The following is a 13674-nucleotide window of genomic DNA, read 5'->3' as shown; positions in this document are numbered from 1 at the left end:
GTGCCAGGGACCCGGGTTCGATTTCAGCCTCGTGTAACTGTTTGTGCGGAGTTTGCACATTCTCCCCTGTCTGCGTGGGTTTTCTCTGGGTGCTCTGGTTTCCTCCCACAGTCCAAAGATGTGCAGGCTCGGTGGATTGACTATGCTAAATTGCCCGTAGCGTTCAGGGATGTGTGCGTTATAGGGGGATGGGTCTGGGTGGGATGCTCCAAAGGGCAGTGTGAACTAGTTGGGTCACTGGGCCTGTTTCTACAGTGTAGGGAATCTAATCCTCACTATCAATAACACCTCCAATTTTCATGTCATCTGCAAATTTACTAGTCAAAACTTCTACATTCACGTCCAAGTAATTAATATACATTATAAACAGCCAGCGTCCCAGCACCGATCCCTGTGGTACAGAGCTGGTCACAGGCTTCCAATTATAAAAGCAACCCTCCTCCATAATGCTTTGTCTTCTATTTGTAAGCCATGAGTCAACCACATTGTGGATCTGGAGTCACATGTAGGCCATATCAGGTAAGGATGGCAGTTTCCTTCCTGAAAAGATATTTGGTGAACCAGATCAGTTTTTCCAACAACCAGCAATGGATTTGTGGCCACCATTAGATTTTTAATTCCAGATTTTTATTGAATTCAAATTCCACCATCTGTGGCGGGATTCAACCCCAGGACATTATCCTAGGTCTCTGGATTAACAGTCCTTGATAATACCACTAGGCCAGTGAGGAAGGGTCACTGGACCTGAAGCGTTAACCGTGATTTCTCTCCACGGATGCTGGGAGACCTGCTGAGCTCTTCTGGCAATTTGTTTTTTATTGCTGACATCAGACCAACTAGCCTGGAGTTTCTCGTCCTATCCCTGCCCTTCTTGAACAAAGGAATCACACTTGCTTACTCCCAGTCCTCTGGCACTTTGTAACCAGCAAAGTATTAAATATATCCACCAGGGCCCCAACAATCTCCTCCTAGCCTTCCTTAGCAGCATGGGATGTATCTCATCAGGCCCTTGGGTTATATGTGCCTGTATGCCGTTGAAATGTCTAATACCTCTCCCTTATTAGTCTCAATATGCCCTAGAACTTCCCCATCCCAACTGATATCTCTGGCTACAATGTCTGTCTCTCTCTGAATACAGATCAGAAGTATTCGTTTAAGACCTCACCTACATCCACTGTATCCGCACACCGATTGCCCCTCTGATCTCTGTTCTTTCCGAGGTAATCCTCTGACTTTACTATGCTTATAAAAAGCCTTGGTGTTTTCCTTAATCCTGTCTGCCAAATATATTTTTGTGGCCCTCCTTTGGCCTCCTACTTTATTATTTAAGTACACTTACACATGCCATACTCCCGAAGGACCTGTCTTTTATGATGCGCTGCACAAAATTCAGACGTGCACTTGTGTTGTTCTGAACTGTTTTCCACCATTTGGATAATGGTCGAGGAAGTCATATATCCAAATTTGCTGATGATACAAAGTTGGGCAACATTGTAGATGGTAACATAAAATTACAAAGAGATATTGATAGATATTTATTGTCTTCCTTAGCATTCTTTGTTGTTTTTTCTAACCTGTGTGTCTACCTTTTAGATTCGATGGTAGTGAAGCTGCCTGGTGGCACTTTTCACATGGGTACTGATGAAGCCGATGCTAGAGATGGCGAATCTCCAATCAGAAGAGTGACTGTAAAACCATTTGCTTTAAACCAGTATCCAGTTACCAATGTGGAATTTAGGTCAGAGAAATGTAATGATTTTAAACCTATTTTAAATAATTAGTAATTGTATCTATTGTAGTTATGTTGTGTGAAGTAATATTCCCAAAACACATCCTCTAGTTGAAGTAGTATCAGAGATAATGGGAACTGCAGATGCTGGAGAATTCCAAGATAATAAAATGTGAGGCTGGATGAACACAGCAGGCCAAGCAGCATCTCAGGAGCACAAAAGCTGACGTTTCGGGCCTAGACCCTTCATCAGAGAAGGGGATGGGGAGAAGGAACTGGAATAAATAGGGAGAGAGAGGGAGGCGGACCGAAGATGGAGAGTAAAGAAGATAGGTGGAGAGAGTATAGGTGGGGAGGTAGGGAGGGGATAGGTCAGTCCAGGGAAGACGGACAGGTCAAGGAGGTGGGATGAGGTTAGTAGGTAGATGGGGGTGCAGCTTGGGGTGGGAGGAAGGGATGGGTGAGAGGAAGAACCGGTTAGGGAGGCAGAGACAGGTTGGACTGGTTTTGGGATGCAGTGGGTGGGGGGGAAGAGCTGGACTGGTTGTGTGGTGCAGTGGGGGGAGGGCGAACTGGGCTGGTTTAGGGATGCAGTAGGGGAAGGGGAGATTTTAAAACTGGTGAAGTCCACATTGATACCATATGGCTGCAGGGTTCCCAGGCGGAATGAGTTGCTGTTCCTGCAACCTTCGGGTGGCATCATTGTGGCAGTGCAGGAGGCCCATGATGGACATGTCATCTAGAGAATGGGAGGGGGAGTGGAAATGGTTTGCGACTGGGAGGTGCAATTGTTTGTTGCGAACTGAGAGGAGCTGTTCTGCAAAGCGGTCCCCAAGCCTCCGCTTGGTTTCCCCAATGTAGAGGAAGCCGCGCCGGGTACAGTGGATGCAGTATACCACATTGGCAGATGTGCAGGTGAACCTCTGCTTAATGTGGAATGTCATCTTGGGGCCTAGGATAGGGGTGAGGGAGGAGGTGTGGGGACAAGTGTAGCATTTCCTGCGGTTGCAGGGGAAGGTGCCGGGTGTGGTGGGGTTGGAGGGCAGTGTGGAGCGAACAAGGGAGTCACGGAAAGAGTGGTCTCTCCGGAAAGCAGACAGGGGAGGGGATGGAAAAATGTCTTGGGTGGTGGGGTCGGATTGTAAATGGCGGAAGTGTCGGAGGATAATGCATTGTATCCGGAGGTTGGTAGGGTGGTGTGTGAGAACGAGGGGGATCCTCTTAGGGCGGTTGTGGCGGGGGCGGGGTGTGAGGGATGTGTTGCGGGAAATACGGGAGACGCGGTCAAGGGCGTTCTCGATCACTGTGGGGGGAAAGTTGCGGTCCTTGAAGAACTTGGACATCTGAGATGTGCGGGAGTGGAATGTCTTCTCGTGGGAGCAGATGCGGCGGAGGCGGAGGAATTGGGAATTGGGGATGGAATTTTTGCAGGAGGGTGGGTGGGAGGAGGTGAATTCTAGTAGCTGTGGGAGTCGGTGGGCTTGAAATGGACATCAGTTACAAGCTGGTTGCCTGAGATGGAGACTGAGAGGTCCAGGAAGGTGAGGGATGTGCTGGAGATGGCCCAGGTGAACTGAAGGTTGGGGTGGAAGGTGTTGGTGAAGTGGATGAACTGTTTGAGCTCCTCTGGGGAGCCAGAGGCGGCGCCGATACAGTCATCAATGTGCCGGAGGAAGAGGTGGGGTTTGGGGCCTGTGTAGGTGCGGAAAAGGGATCCAACCTCATTGTTCCCCAACCCCGCACGGCCCGTTTCTATCTCCTTCCCAAAATCCACAAACCTGCCTGCCCTGGTCGACCCGTCGTCTCAGCCTGCTCCTGCCCCACTGAACTCATCTCCACCTATCCGGACTCCGTTTTCTCCCCTTTGGTCCAGGAACTCCCCACCTACGTCCGTGACACCACCCACGCCCTCCACCTCCTCCCAGGACTTCCAATTCCCTGGCCCCCAACACCTCCTATTCACCATGGACGTCCAGTCCCTGTACACCTGCATTCCGCATGGAGATGGCCTCAAGGCCCTCCGCTTCTTGCTGTCCCGCAGGCCCGACCAGACCCCTCCACCGACACACTCATCCACCTAGCTGAACTCGTCCTCACACTCAACAACTTCTCTTTTGACTCCTCCCAATTCCTACAGACTAAGGGGGTGCCCATGGGCCCCAGCTATGCCTGCCTCTTTGTAGGTTACGTGGAACAGTCCCTCTTCCGCACCGACACAGGCCCCAAACCCCACCTCTTCCTCCGGTACATTGATGACTGTATCGGCGCCACCTCTTGCTCCCCAGAGGAGCTCGAACAGTTCATCCACTTCACCAACACCTTCCTCCCCAACCTTCAGTTCACCTGGGCCATCTCCAGCACATCCCTCACCTTCCTGGACCTCTCAGTCTCCATCTCAGGCAACCAGCTTGTAACTGATGTCCATTTCAAGCCCACCGACTCCCACAGCTACTAGAATACACCTCCTCCCACCCACCCTCCTGCAAAAATTCCATCCCCAATTCCCAATTCCTCTGCCTCCGCCGCATCTGCTCCCACGAGAAGACATTCCACTCCCGCACATCCCAGATGTCCAAGTTCTTCAAGGACCGCAACTTTCCCCCCACAGTGATCGAGAACGCCCTTGACCGTGTCTCCCGTATTTCCCGCAACATATCCCTCACACCCCGCCCCCGCCACAACCGCCCTAAGAGGATCCCCCTCGTTCTCACACACCACCCTACCAACCTCCGGATACAACGCATCATCCTCCGACACTTCCGCCATTTACAATCCGACCCCACCACCCAAGACATTTTTCCATCCCCTCCCCTGTCTGCTTTCCGGAGAGACCACTCTCTCCGTGACTCCCTTGTTCGCTCCACACTGCCCTCCAACCCCAGCACACCCGGCACCTTCCCCTGCAACCGCAGGAAATGCTACACTTGTCCCCACACCTCCTCCCTCACCCCTATCCCAGGCCCCAAGATGACATTCCACATTAAGCAGAGGTTCACCTGCACATCTGCCAATGTGGTATACTGCATCCACTGTACCCGGTGCGGCTTCCTCTACATTGGGGAAACCAAGCGGAGGCTTGGGGACCGCTTTGCAGAACACCTCCGCTCAGTTCGCAACAAACAACTGCACCTCCCAGTCGCAAACCATTTCCACTCCCCCTCCCATTCTTTAGATGGCATGTCCATCATGGGCCTCCTGCACTGCCACAATGATGCCACCCGAAGGTTGTGGGAACAGCAACTCATTATTCCGCCTGGGAACCCTGCAGCCATATGGTATCAATGTGGACTTCACCAGTTTCAAAATCTCCCCTTCCCCTACTGCATCCCTAAACCAGCCCAGTTTGTCCCCTCCCCCCACTGCACCACACAACCAGCCCAGCTCTCCCCCCCCCCCCCCCCCCCACCCACTGCATCCCAAAACCAGTCCAACCTGTCTCTGCCTCCCTAACCGGTTCTTCCTCTCACCCATCCCTTCCTCCCACCCCAAGCCGCACCCCCAGCTACCTACTAACCTCATCCCACCACCTTGACCTGTCCGTCTTCCCTGGATGACCTATCCCCTCCCTACCTCCCCACCTATACTCTCTCCACCTATCTTCTTTACTCTCCATCTTCGGTCCGCCTCCCCCTCTCACCCTATTTATTCCAGTTCCCTCTCCCCATCCCCCTCTCTGATGAAGGGTCTAGGCCCGAAACGTCAGCTTTTGTGCTCCTGAGATGCTGCTTGGCCTGCTGTGTTCATCCAGCCTCACATTTTATTATCTATACTTGAAGTACTTGTACGCTCATTGCCTGGTCATTTTGACTTTGATTTTGTGAAATTATGAAAAGGAGAAAGCAGAAAATGAGAAGAAAAAAGTAGAAGTAATACAAAAGTGGATAGTAAAAGTTTCACAAAATATTTAATTAGTAAAAAAAACTTTTGGTATAGAGAGAGAAAGAGAAACAATGAGATTGAGTAACGATAATGGAAAACAAGAAAATGGTGGAGGTGAGACAAGACCTCTGTGCAATTTTGAAGAAAGATTATCCTGGAGGAAGTGTTTTTGGCCTTACTTGTTGATCAAGTGGTGTAGATGCGCCTACGATGTGGTTGGGGGGTGAGTTCCAAGATTTTCAACAATGCTAGTGAAGGAATGGCAACATGGTTTCAAATCATGATGAAGTGTGCTTTGAAGGAAGGCTTAGAACCGTAGAGGTTTACAGCACAGGAAAAAGCCCTTTAGTCCATCCTAGAGAGGGTGCTGCTGAGAGATGATCGAGGAGGATTCAGGGAGGAGTCACTAGAGATCGGCCAGGAGTGAACAAAAGGCAGGCAAGCTATCGTGGACTGGCTATTTTCGGAGTGGCAATTTTGAGAAGCGCTGCTGTGTGATGGGACTGCTGTTGGAGATTTAACTATGGGATTTGGCGCATTACCAGGCTTCATTTGAGGATAATCAGAAACGAGATAAGAGCAAGATAAGATTCTTTCTGCTGTACTGTCAAGGGTCAACGATGACAGCTAGGGTACTGGTGTATTCCTCCTGCCAAATGTGCAAGATCAGGCAACAGTCTAGATTCCCTGATGTCTGTGACTTCAGGAAGTGTGACCGAATGCAGCTCCTCACAGACCGTGTGTTTCACCAGTTGGACACAGGACCGTACAGGGACAGAGAGTGTGGTAGACACTAGCTATAGTGATATAGTCACAACACAGCTTCAGTCAGGCAGATTGGTAACCACTAGAAGAGGCAGTCAGATAGTGCAGAGTCTCCTGTGGCTATCCCGCTGTCAAACAGGTACGCCATTTTGGATACTGTTGTGGGAAGAATAGCTCCTCGGGAATACAGGAGCAGCAGCCAGCCATCACTGGCTGTGCTGTATATTAGGGACAGGCAAAGTCCAAGCGAATGTTTATAGTAGGAGACTACTACAAAGCTAGGAAAAAGGATGAGGCCCTGAGGAGTGATTATAGAGAGTTAGGCAGAAGGTTAAAATGCAGGAGCTCAAGGGTATCAACTTCTGGACTACTTCCAGTGCCACGTGTTATTGAGAGTAGGAATAGGAGAATTTTGGCAGGTAAATATGTGGCATGAGAGCTGGTGCAGGGGCAGGGATTGGGATTCTTGGGGTGGAGGTGCCCTGTATAAGAGGGATGGGTTGCACTCAAACTGGAGGGAGACCAATATCCTGGTGGTTAGATTAGCCAAGCCACTTAGGACGGTTTTAACTCGTCTGTTGGGAGGGTGGCATCAAAAGCAGTAGGAAGACAAAAGAGAAGGTTGAGGACACTATGAAAGTTAATGAGAGCAAGTTAAATAGTAAATGCAGTATTAGTAAACCTAATACTGGACAGGGCAGGCAAGAGCATGCAGAAAGCAAGGGAAGTCTGGGTTAAACTGCATTGATTCCAATGCAAGAAGCCTGACAGGTAAGGCAAATGAACTCGGGGCATGGATGAGTACATGGGACTCGGAGGGACAGGACTTGTGGTTCAATGTTCTGGGGTACAGAAGCTACAGGAAGGATAGAAGGGGAAGCAAGAGAGGAGGGGAGCGTTGTGTTTTTTGACTAGGGAGAACATCACAACAGTTCTGAGAGAGGGCTTCTTGAGGGTTTGTCTGCTGAGTCAGTGCAAGTAGAACTGAGGAAAAACAAAGAGGAGATTGCTGATAGCATTGTGCTATAGGCCCTCCAGTAGTCAGCAGGAAATTGAGGAGCAAGTATGTCAGGATAACTGAAGAATAATAGTATTGTAATAGTGGGGGATCTTCACTTTCTTAACATTGACTGGGACTACCATCATGCTAAGGGCTTGGACAGAGAGAAATTTGATGTTCAGGAAGAATTTCTCATGCAATATGTAGGCAGTCCTATTAAAGAAGGCACAAAACTTGGCCACCTCTTGGAAAATAAGGCAAGGCAAGTGATGAGAGCAATTTGGGACCAGTGACCCTAATCCCATTAGTTTTAAAATAACTGACTGGACCACAAGTTAAAGTTCTAAAATGGGGCAGGGGCAAATTTGATGGTCTTGGGAATTTTCAGAAGTTGTTTGAGGGTAATTGTTCACAGACAAAGGGATGTCTGGTAAGTGGGAAGCTTTCAAAAGTGAGGTTGTGTGTTCAGGGCTAGCGTGTAAGGCTGGCAGGAGTAGGGAACCTTGGATGACTAGGGTTATTGAAGCATTGGTCAAGGAAAAGGAGGAGGCATATGATGTGTAGAAGCAGTTGGGATCAAGTGAACTGCTTGGGTATTGATTTTGGAGTATGCTAGAGAAAAATCAGGAGGGCTAAAAGGAGCCATGAGATGGCTTTGGCCCATTAGGTAAAGGAGAATCCGAAGAGATCCTGCAAGTACAAGAAGGGCAAAAGAGTAACTAGGGACAGAATAGGACCTTCAAAGGTCGACAAGGTCATCTAAGTGCGGAGCCATAGGAGATGGGTGAGATCCTAAATGAATATTCTTGTCAGTATTTAATGATAAGGGCATTGATGTTAGGCAGCTTGGGGAAATAAATAATGAAGTCGTGCAGAGTGTCAAAAGAGGGGATCTGTAAGTCTTATAATGCATTAAGGTAGAAAAATACCTAGGCTCTGAAGAAGCGTATTGCAGGGCCCTTGGCGGGAGATATTTGAATCATTGACAGCCACGGGTGAAATACCTAAAGATTGGAGGGTGGCTATACTAGAACATAGAACAGTACAGCACAGAACAGGCCCTTCAGCCCACAATGTTGTGCTGACCATTGATCCTCATGTATGCACCCTCAAATTTCTGTGACCATATACATGTCCAGCAGTCTCTTAAATGACCCCAATGACCTTGCTTCCACAACTGCTGCTGGCAACACATTCCATGCTCTCTCAACTCTCTGCGTAAAGAACCTGCCTCTGACATCCCCTCTATACTTTCCACCAACCAGCTTAAACTATGACCCCTCGTGCTAGCCATTTCTGCCCTGGGAAATAGTCTCTGGCTATCAACTCTATCTATGCCTCTCATTATCTTGATACCTCAATTAGGTCCCCTCTCCTCCTCCTTTTCTCCAATGAAAAGAGACCGAGCTCAGTCAACCTCTCTTCATAAGATAAGCCCTCCAGTCCAGGCAGCATCCTGGTAAACCTCCTCTGAACCCTCTCCAAAGCATCCACATCTTTCCTATAATAGGGCGCCCAGAACTGGACGCAGTATTCCAAGTGCGGTCTAACCAAAGTTTTATAGAGCTGCAACAAGATCTCACGACTCTTAAACTCAATCCCCCTGTTAATGAAAGCCAAAACACCATATGCTTTCTTAACAACCCTGTCCACTTGGGTGGCCATTTTAAGGGATCTATGTATCTGCACACCAAGATCCCTCTGTTCCTCCACGCTGCCAAGAATCCTATCCTTAATCCTGTACTCGGCTTTCAAATTCGACCTTCCAAAATGCATCACCTCGCATTTATCCAGGTTGAACTCCATCTGCCACCTCTCAGCCCATCTCTGCATCCTGTCAATGTCCCGCTGCAGCCTACAACAGTCCTCTACACTGTCAACGACACCTCCGACCTTTGTGTCATCTGCAAACTTGCTGACCCATCCTTCAATCCCCTCATCCAAGTCATTAATAAAAATTACAAACAGTAGAGGCCCAAGGACAGAGCCCTGTGGAACCCCACTCACCACTGACTTCCAGGCAGAATATTTTCCTTCTACTACCACTCGTTGTCTTCTGTTGGCCAGCCAATTCTGTATCCAAGCAGCTAAGTTCCCCTGTATCCCATTCCTCCTGACCTTCTGAATGAGCCTACCATGGGGAACCTTATCAAATGCCTTACTGAAGTCCATATACACCACATCCACAGCTCGACCCTCATCAACTTTTCTAGTCACATCCTCCAAAAACTCGTCAAGGTTTGTAAGGCATGACCTACCCCTCACAAAGCCGTGTTGACTGTATTTGATCAAGCCATGCTCTTCCAGATGGTCATAAATCTTATCCCTCAGAATCCTTTCTAACACCTTGCAGACGACAGACGTGAGACTTACCGGTCTATAATTGCCGGGGATTTCCCTATTTCCTTTCTTGAGGAGAGGAATTACAAGAGAGGAAATACTCTGCTGGGTAAGTTGTTAGAGGGAACTCTGAGACAGGATCCACAGGCATTTGGAGAGGAAGGACTCGTTTGGGCTCGTCAGCATGTCTTTATGTTCGGGAAATCCAAGTCTCACAAACTTGATTGAGATTTTGAAGGGGTGACTGAGAAAGTGAATGAGGGCAGTCCAGCAGTCCATGTTGTCTACGTGGACTTTAGTGAGGTCTTTGACAAGGCACTGCATGATGGGGTGTTGAGTAAGGTGAAATTTCACTGGATCCAGGGAGAGCAAGCCAGTTAGATACAAAATTGTCTTTAGAAGACAGAAGGTGGTGGTAGAGGGTTGTTTTTCAAACTGGTGGCCTGTGGCCGGCGTTGCTCCACAGGGATCAGTGCTGGGTCCACTGTTACTAGTTATTTTATATAAAAATTGTGGACAACAATTCAGGTGTTTGGTGAGTACGTTCCTGGATAACACCAAGATTGGTGGTATAGTGAAAAATGAAGCTTATCTAGCAATGAAGTGGGGCCTTGATCAACTGGGACAGTGGACTGAGCAGTGGTAAACGGAGAATAATTAAGACAAATGCAAGATGTTGCATTTTTGGTAGGTCAAACCCGGGCAGGGCTTGCACTGTGGATGGTAGGGCCCCTGGGGAGTGTTATAAAACAGGGGTACAGGTTTATAGTTAGTTGAAAGTGGAGTCACAGGTCGATAGGATGGTGAAGAAGGTTTTTGGCATGCTTTTATAAAATTTTCATTTTGTGGGATGTGGGCATTGCTGGTTGGCCAGCATTTACTTCCTGTCCCCGGTTGCCCTTGAAAACGTGGCGGTGAGTTACCTTCTTGAACTATTGCAGTCCACCAGCTATGGGTTGATCCACAGTGCCATTAGGAAGGGAGTTCCAGGATTTTGATCCAGTCTCAGTGAAGGAATGGCGATATTTTTCCAAGTCAGTGTAGCGAGTGTCTTGGAGAGGAATTTGAAGGTGGTGGTGTTGTCATATATCTGCTGCCCTGTTATTCTAGATGGCAGTCGTCGTGGGTTTGAAAGGTGCTGCCTGAGGATCTTTAATTTTTGCAGTGCATCTTGTAGACAATACGTACTGCGGTTACTGAGCGCCAGTGGTGGAAGGAGTTAATGCTTATTGTTATAGTGCCAATCAAGCAGACTGCTTTGTTCTGAATAGTGTCAAGCTTCTTGAGTATTGTTGGAGCTGCACTGTTCTAGGCCACTGTTCCATCACACTCCTGACTTGTTTTGTAGTTGGTGGACATGCTTTGAGGAGTCAAGAGGTGATTTACTTGCTGCAGTATTCCTAGCCTCTGACCTGTTCTTTGGCCACACTACATAAATATAGTGGCTACATGAGTTTCAATGGTAAGCCCCAGGATGTTGATTGCGATTGAATGTCTCTTGCCAAATACCTGCTCAAGGCTGGATATTATCCAGACCTTTGTTGCATTTGATTGTTTCAGTATCTGAAGGGTCACAAATGGTGCTGAATATTGCAATCATCCATGAACATCCCCACTTCTCACCTTATGATGGAGGGAAGGTCATTGATGAAGCAGCTGAACATGGTTAGGCGTAGGGGTACGACCCTGAGGAACTCCTGCAGAGATGCCCTAGAGCTGAGACGACTGACCTCCAACAGCCACCATGATCTTCCCGTGTGTCAGATATGACTCCAACCACCGGAGAGTATAACCCCTTGATGCCACACTGTCGAATGCAGCCTTGGCGTCAAGGATGGTCACTCGCCACTCACCTCTGGAATTCAGCACTTTTTGTCCTTGCCTGAACCAAGGTTGTAATGAGGTCAGGAACTGAGTGGCTCTGGTGGAATCTAAACCTGGGTGTCACTGAGCAGGTGCTGCTTGAAAGTATTTAATGACATCTTCCATCACTTTGCTGTGATCAAGAGTGAGTGATTGGGCAGTGAATGGCTGGGTTGGTGGTGTTCTGCTTTTTATGTACGGGACATACCTGAGCAATTTTCCACATTGTTGGTAGATACCAATGTTGTAACTGTACTGGAACAGCTAGGCTAGAGGAATGGCAATTTTTGGAGCACAAATTTTCAGTTGTATTGTTGGTATGTTTTCTGGGCGCGTAGCCTTTGTAGTATCCAGTGTCTCCAACCGTTTCTTGGTTTCACGTGGAGTGAATCAAATTGGCTGAAGACAGGTATCTGTGATGCTGGAGGCCACTGGAGGAGGCTGAGATGAATCATTCACTCAACGCTTCTGGCTGAAGATTGGAAAGCTTCAGCCTGATCTTTTGCACTGATGTTTTGGTCAATTCCATCTTTGGCAATGTGGAGCTGCCTCCTGAAGTGAGTTGGTTAATTGTCCACCACTATTTATGACTGGATGTGGCAGGACTGCAGAAGATAGATCTTATCCATTGGTTGTGGGGTCGCTTAGCTCTGTCTATCACTTGCTGCTTATACCAGGTTGTTGCCTCATCTTCTGGCATGTGCCCTGCAGTCTCCATTGAACCAGGGTTGGCCCCCCCGTCTTGATTGTAATGGTTGAATGAGAAATATGCCAGGCCGTGAGGTTATAGATTGTGCAGGAGTACAATTCTGCTGCTTTTGATGGCTCACTATGCCTCAGATGCCCAGTCTTGATTTGCTAGTTCTGTTTGAAGTCTATCCAATTAAGCATGTTGATAGTGCCACGCAACATGATGGAGGTTATTCTCAATGCGAAGGTGGGACTTTATCTCGAAGGACTATGTGGTGTTCGCTTTTATTGATACTGTCGTAGACATGCTTGCTTTCGTTGATCAGAGCCTTGAGTATAGCGATAAGGTTGTCTTGTTGCAGTTGTACAAGACATTGGTAAGGCAGCAATCGGAGTACTACATGCAGTTCTGGTCGCATATGATTAAACTAGAAAGAGAGCAGAAAAGATTTACCAGGATAGGGCTACCTGGACTGGAAGGTTTGAGTAATAACGTGAGGGTGGATAAGACTAGGAATGTTTCTCCTGGAGATTAGGAGATTGAGGGGTGACTTTATGGAATTCCAAAGATCATACGAGGCATAGATAAAGTAGATACCCAACAGATTTTCCCCATGGTGAGGCCCTCTAAAACTAGAGGATATTGGTTTAAGGTGAGAGGGGAGAGGTACAAACAGGCCCTGGAGAGGCAATTATTTTGCAGAGTGGCGAGTGTCTAGAATGGGCTGCCCAGAGGTGTTGACGGAGGTGAGTACAATTTTGTCACTTAAAAACTTAGAAACTTGGGTAATGGAAGTTCTGGGATTTAGATGCTTTTAAAGAAATAGGGAGGATGGTAAAAGAGGTGGGAGAATAGCATTGCTAGTCAGGGCTAGTATAGCAGCTACTGAAAGGCAATTCGAGAATGATATGTCTTCAAGAGTCAGATTGGGTTGAGCTCAGGAACATGAAAGGAGCGGTCACTTTGGGAGTGTTTTGCAGACCCCCTTACAGTTGTGGAGGAGTGGATTGAGGGACAGACATTGGAAAGGTGCAGAAGTCATGGGAGACTTCAACTTTCTAAATATTGATTGGAAACTTTTTAGTTGTAATAGTTAAGATGGAGCGAATTTTGTCCAGTGTGTTCAGGAAGGAATCCTGACACAGGATGTAGGTAGAGCAACACGAGGAGAGGTCATGTTCGATTTGGTGCTTGGCAATGAACTGGGCCAAGTGTTAGACCTGTTGGTAGGAGAGCATTTTGGTAGTAGTGATCATAACCCTGTACTTTCACGATAGTCATGGGAAAAGATAGGTACATACAACAGGGTAGGGTTTATAATTTGGGGAAGGGTAATTACAATTCTGTTAGGCAAGGACTCGATAACATAAAATGGGGACAGATGCTGTCAGGGAAGAGCACTGTAGA

General features: G+C 47.9%; 1 protein-coding gene across 3 annotated transcripts in view; it reads left to right on the top strand.

The window, feature by feature from the left end:
• The window catches only part of sumf2 (sulfatase modifying factor 2), a 51509-nt gene that overhangs the window by 3923 nt on the left and 33912 nt on the right, over positions 1–13674 (top strand). For 2 of the 3 annotated variants that reach the window (XM_048557457.1, XM_059655539.1), the window contains exon 2: positions 1594–1738. In XM_048557457.1, the coding sequence (XP_048413414.1) occupies positions 1594–1738 (145 nt within the window). Of the gene's footprint in view, positions 1–1138; positions 1221–1593; positions 1739–13674 lie in introns of all 3 variants that reach the window. The other variant, XM_059655540.1, reaches the window with a different exon arrangement.

This window comes from Stegostoma tigrinum, chromosome 27, assembly GCF_030684315.1.
Source record: "Stegostoma tigrinum isolate sSteTig4 chromosome 27, sSteTig4.hap1, whole genome shotgun sequence".
NCBI classification, from domain to species: Eukaryota; Metazoa; Chordata; class Chondrichthyes; order Orectolobiformes; family Stegostomatidae; genus Stegostoma; species Stegostoma tigrinum.
Note: the sequence above shows the minus strand (reverse complement) of the source record. Positions and strands in the feature narration are given on the sequence as shown.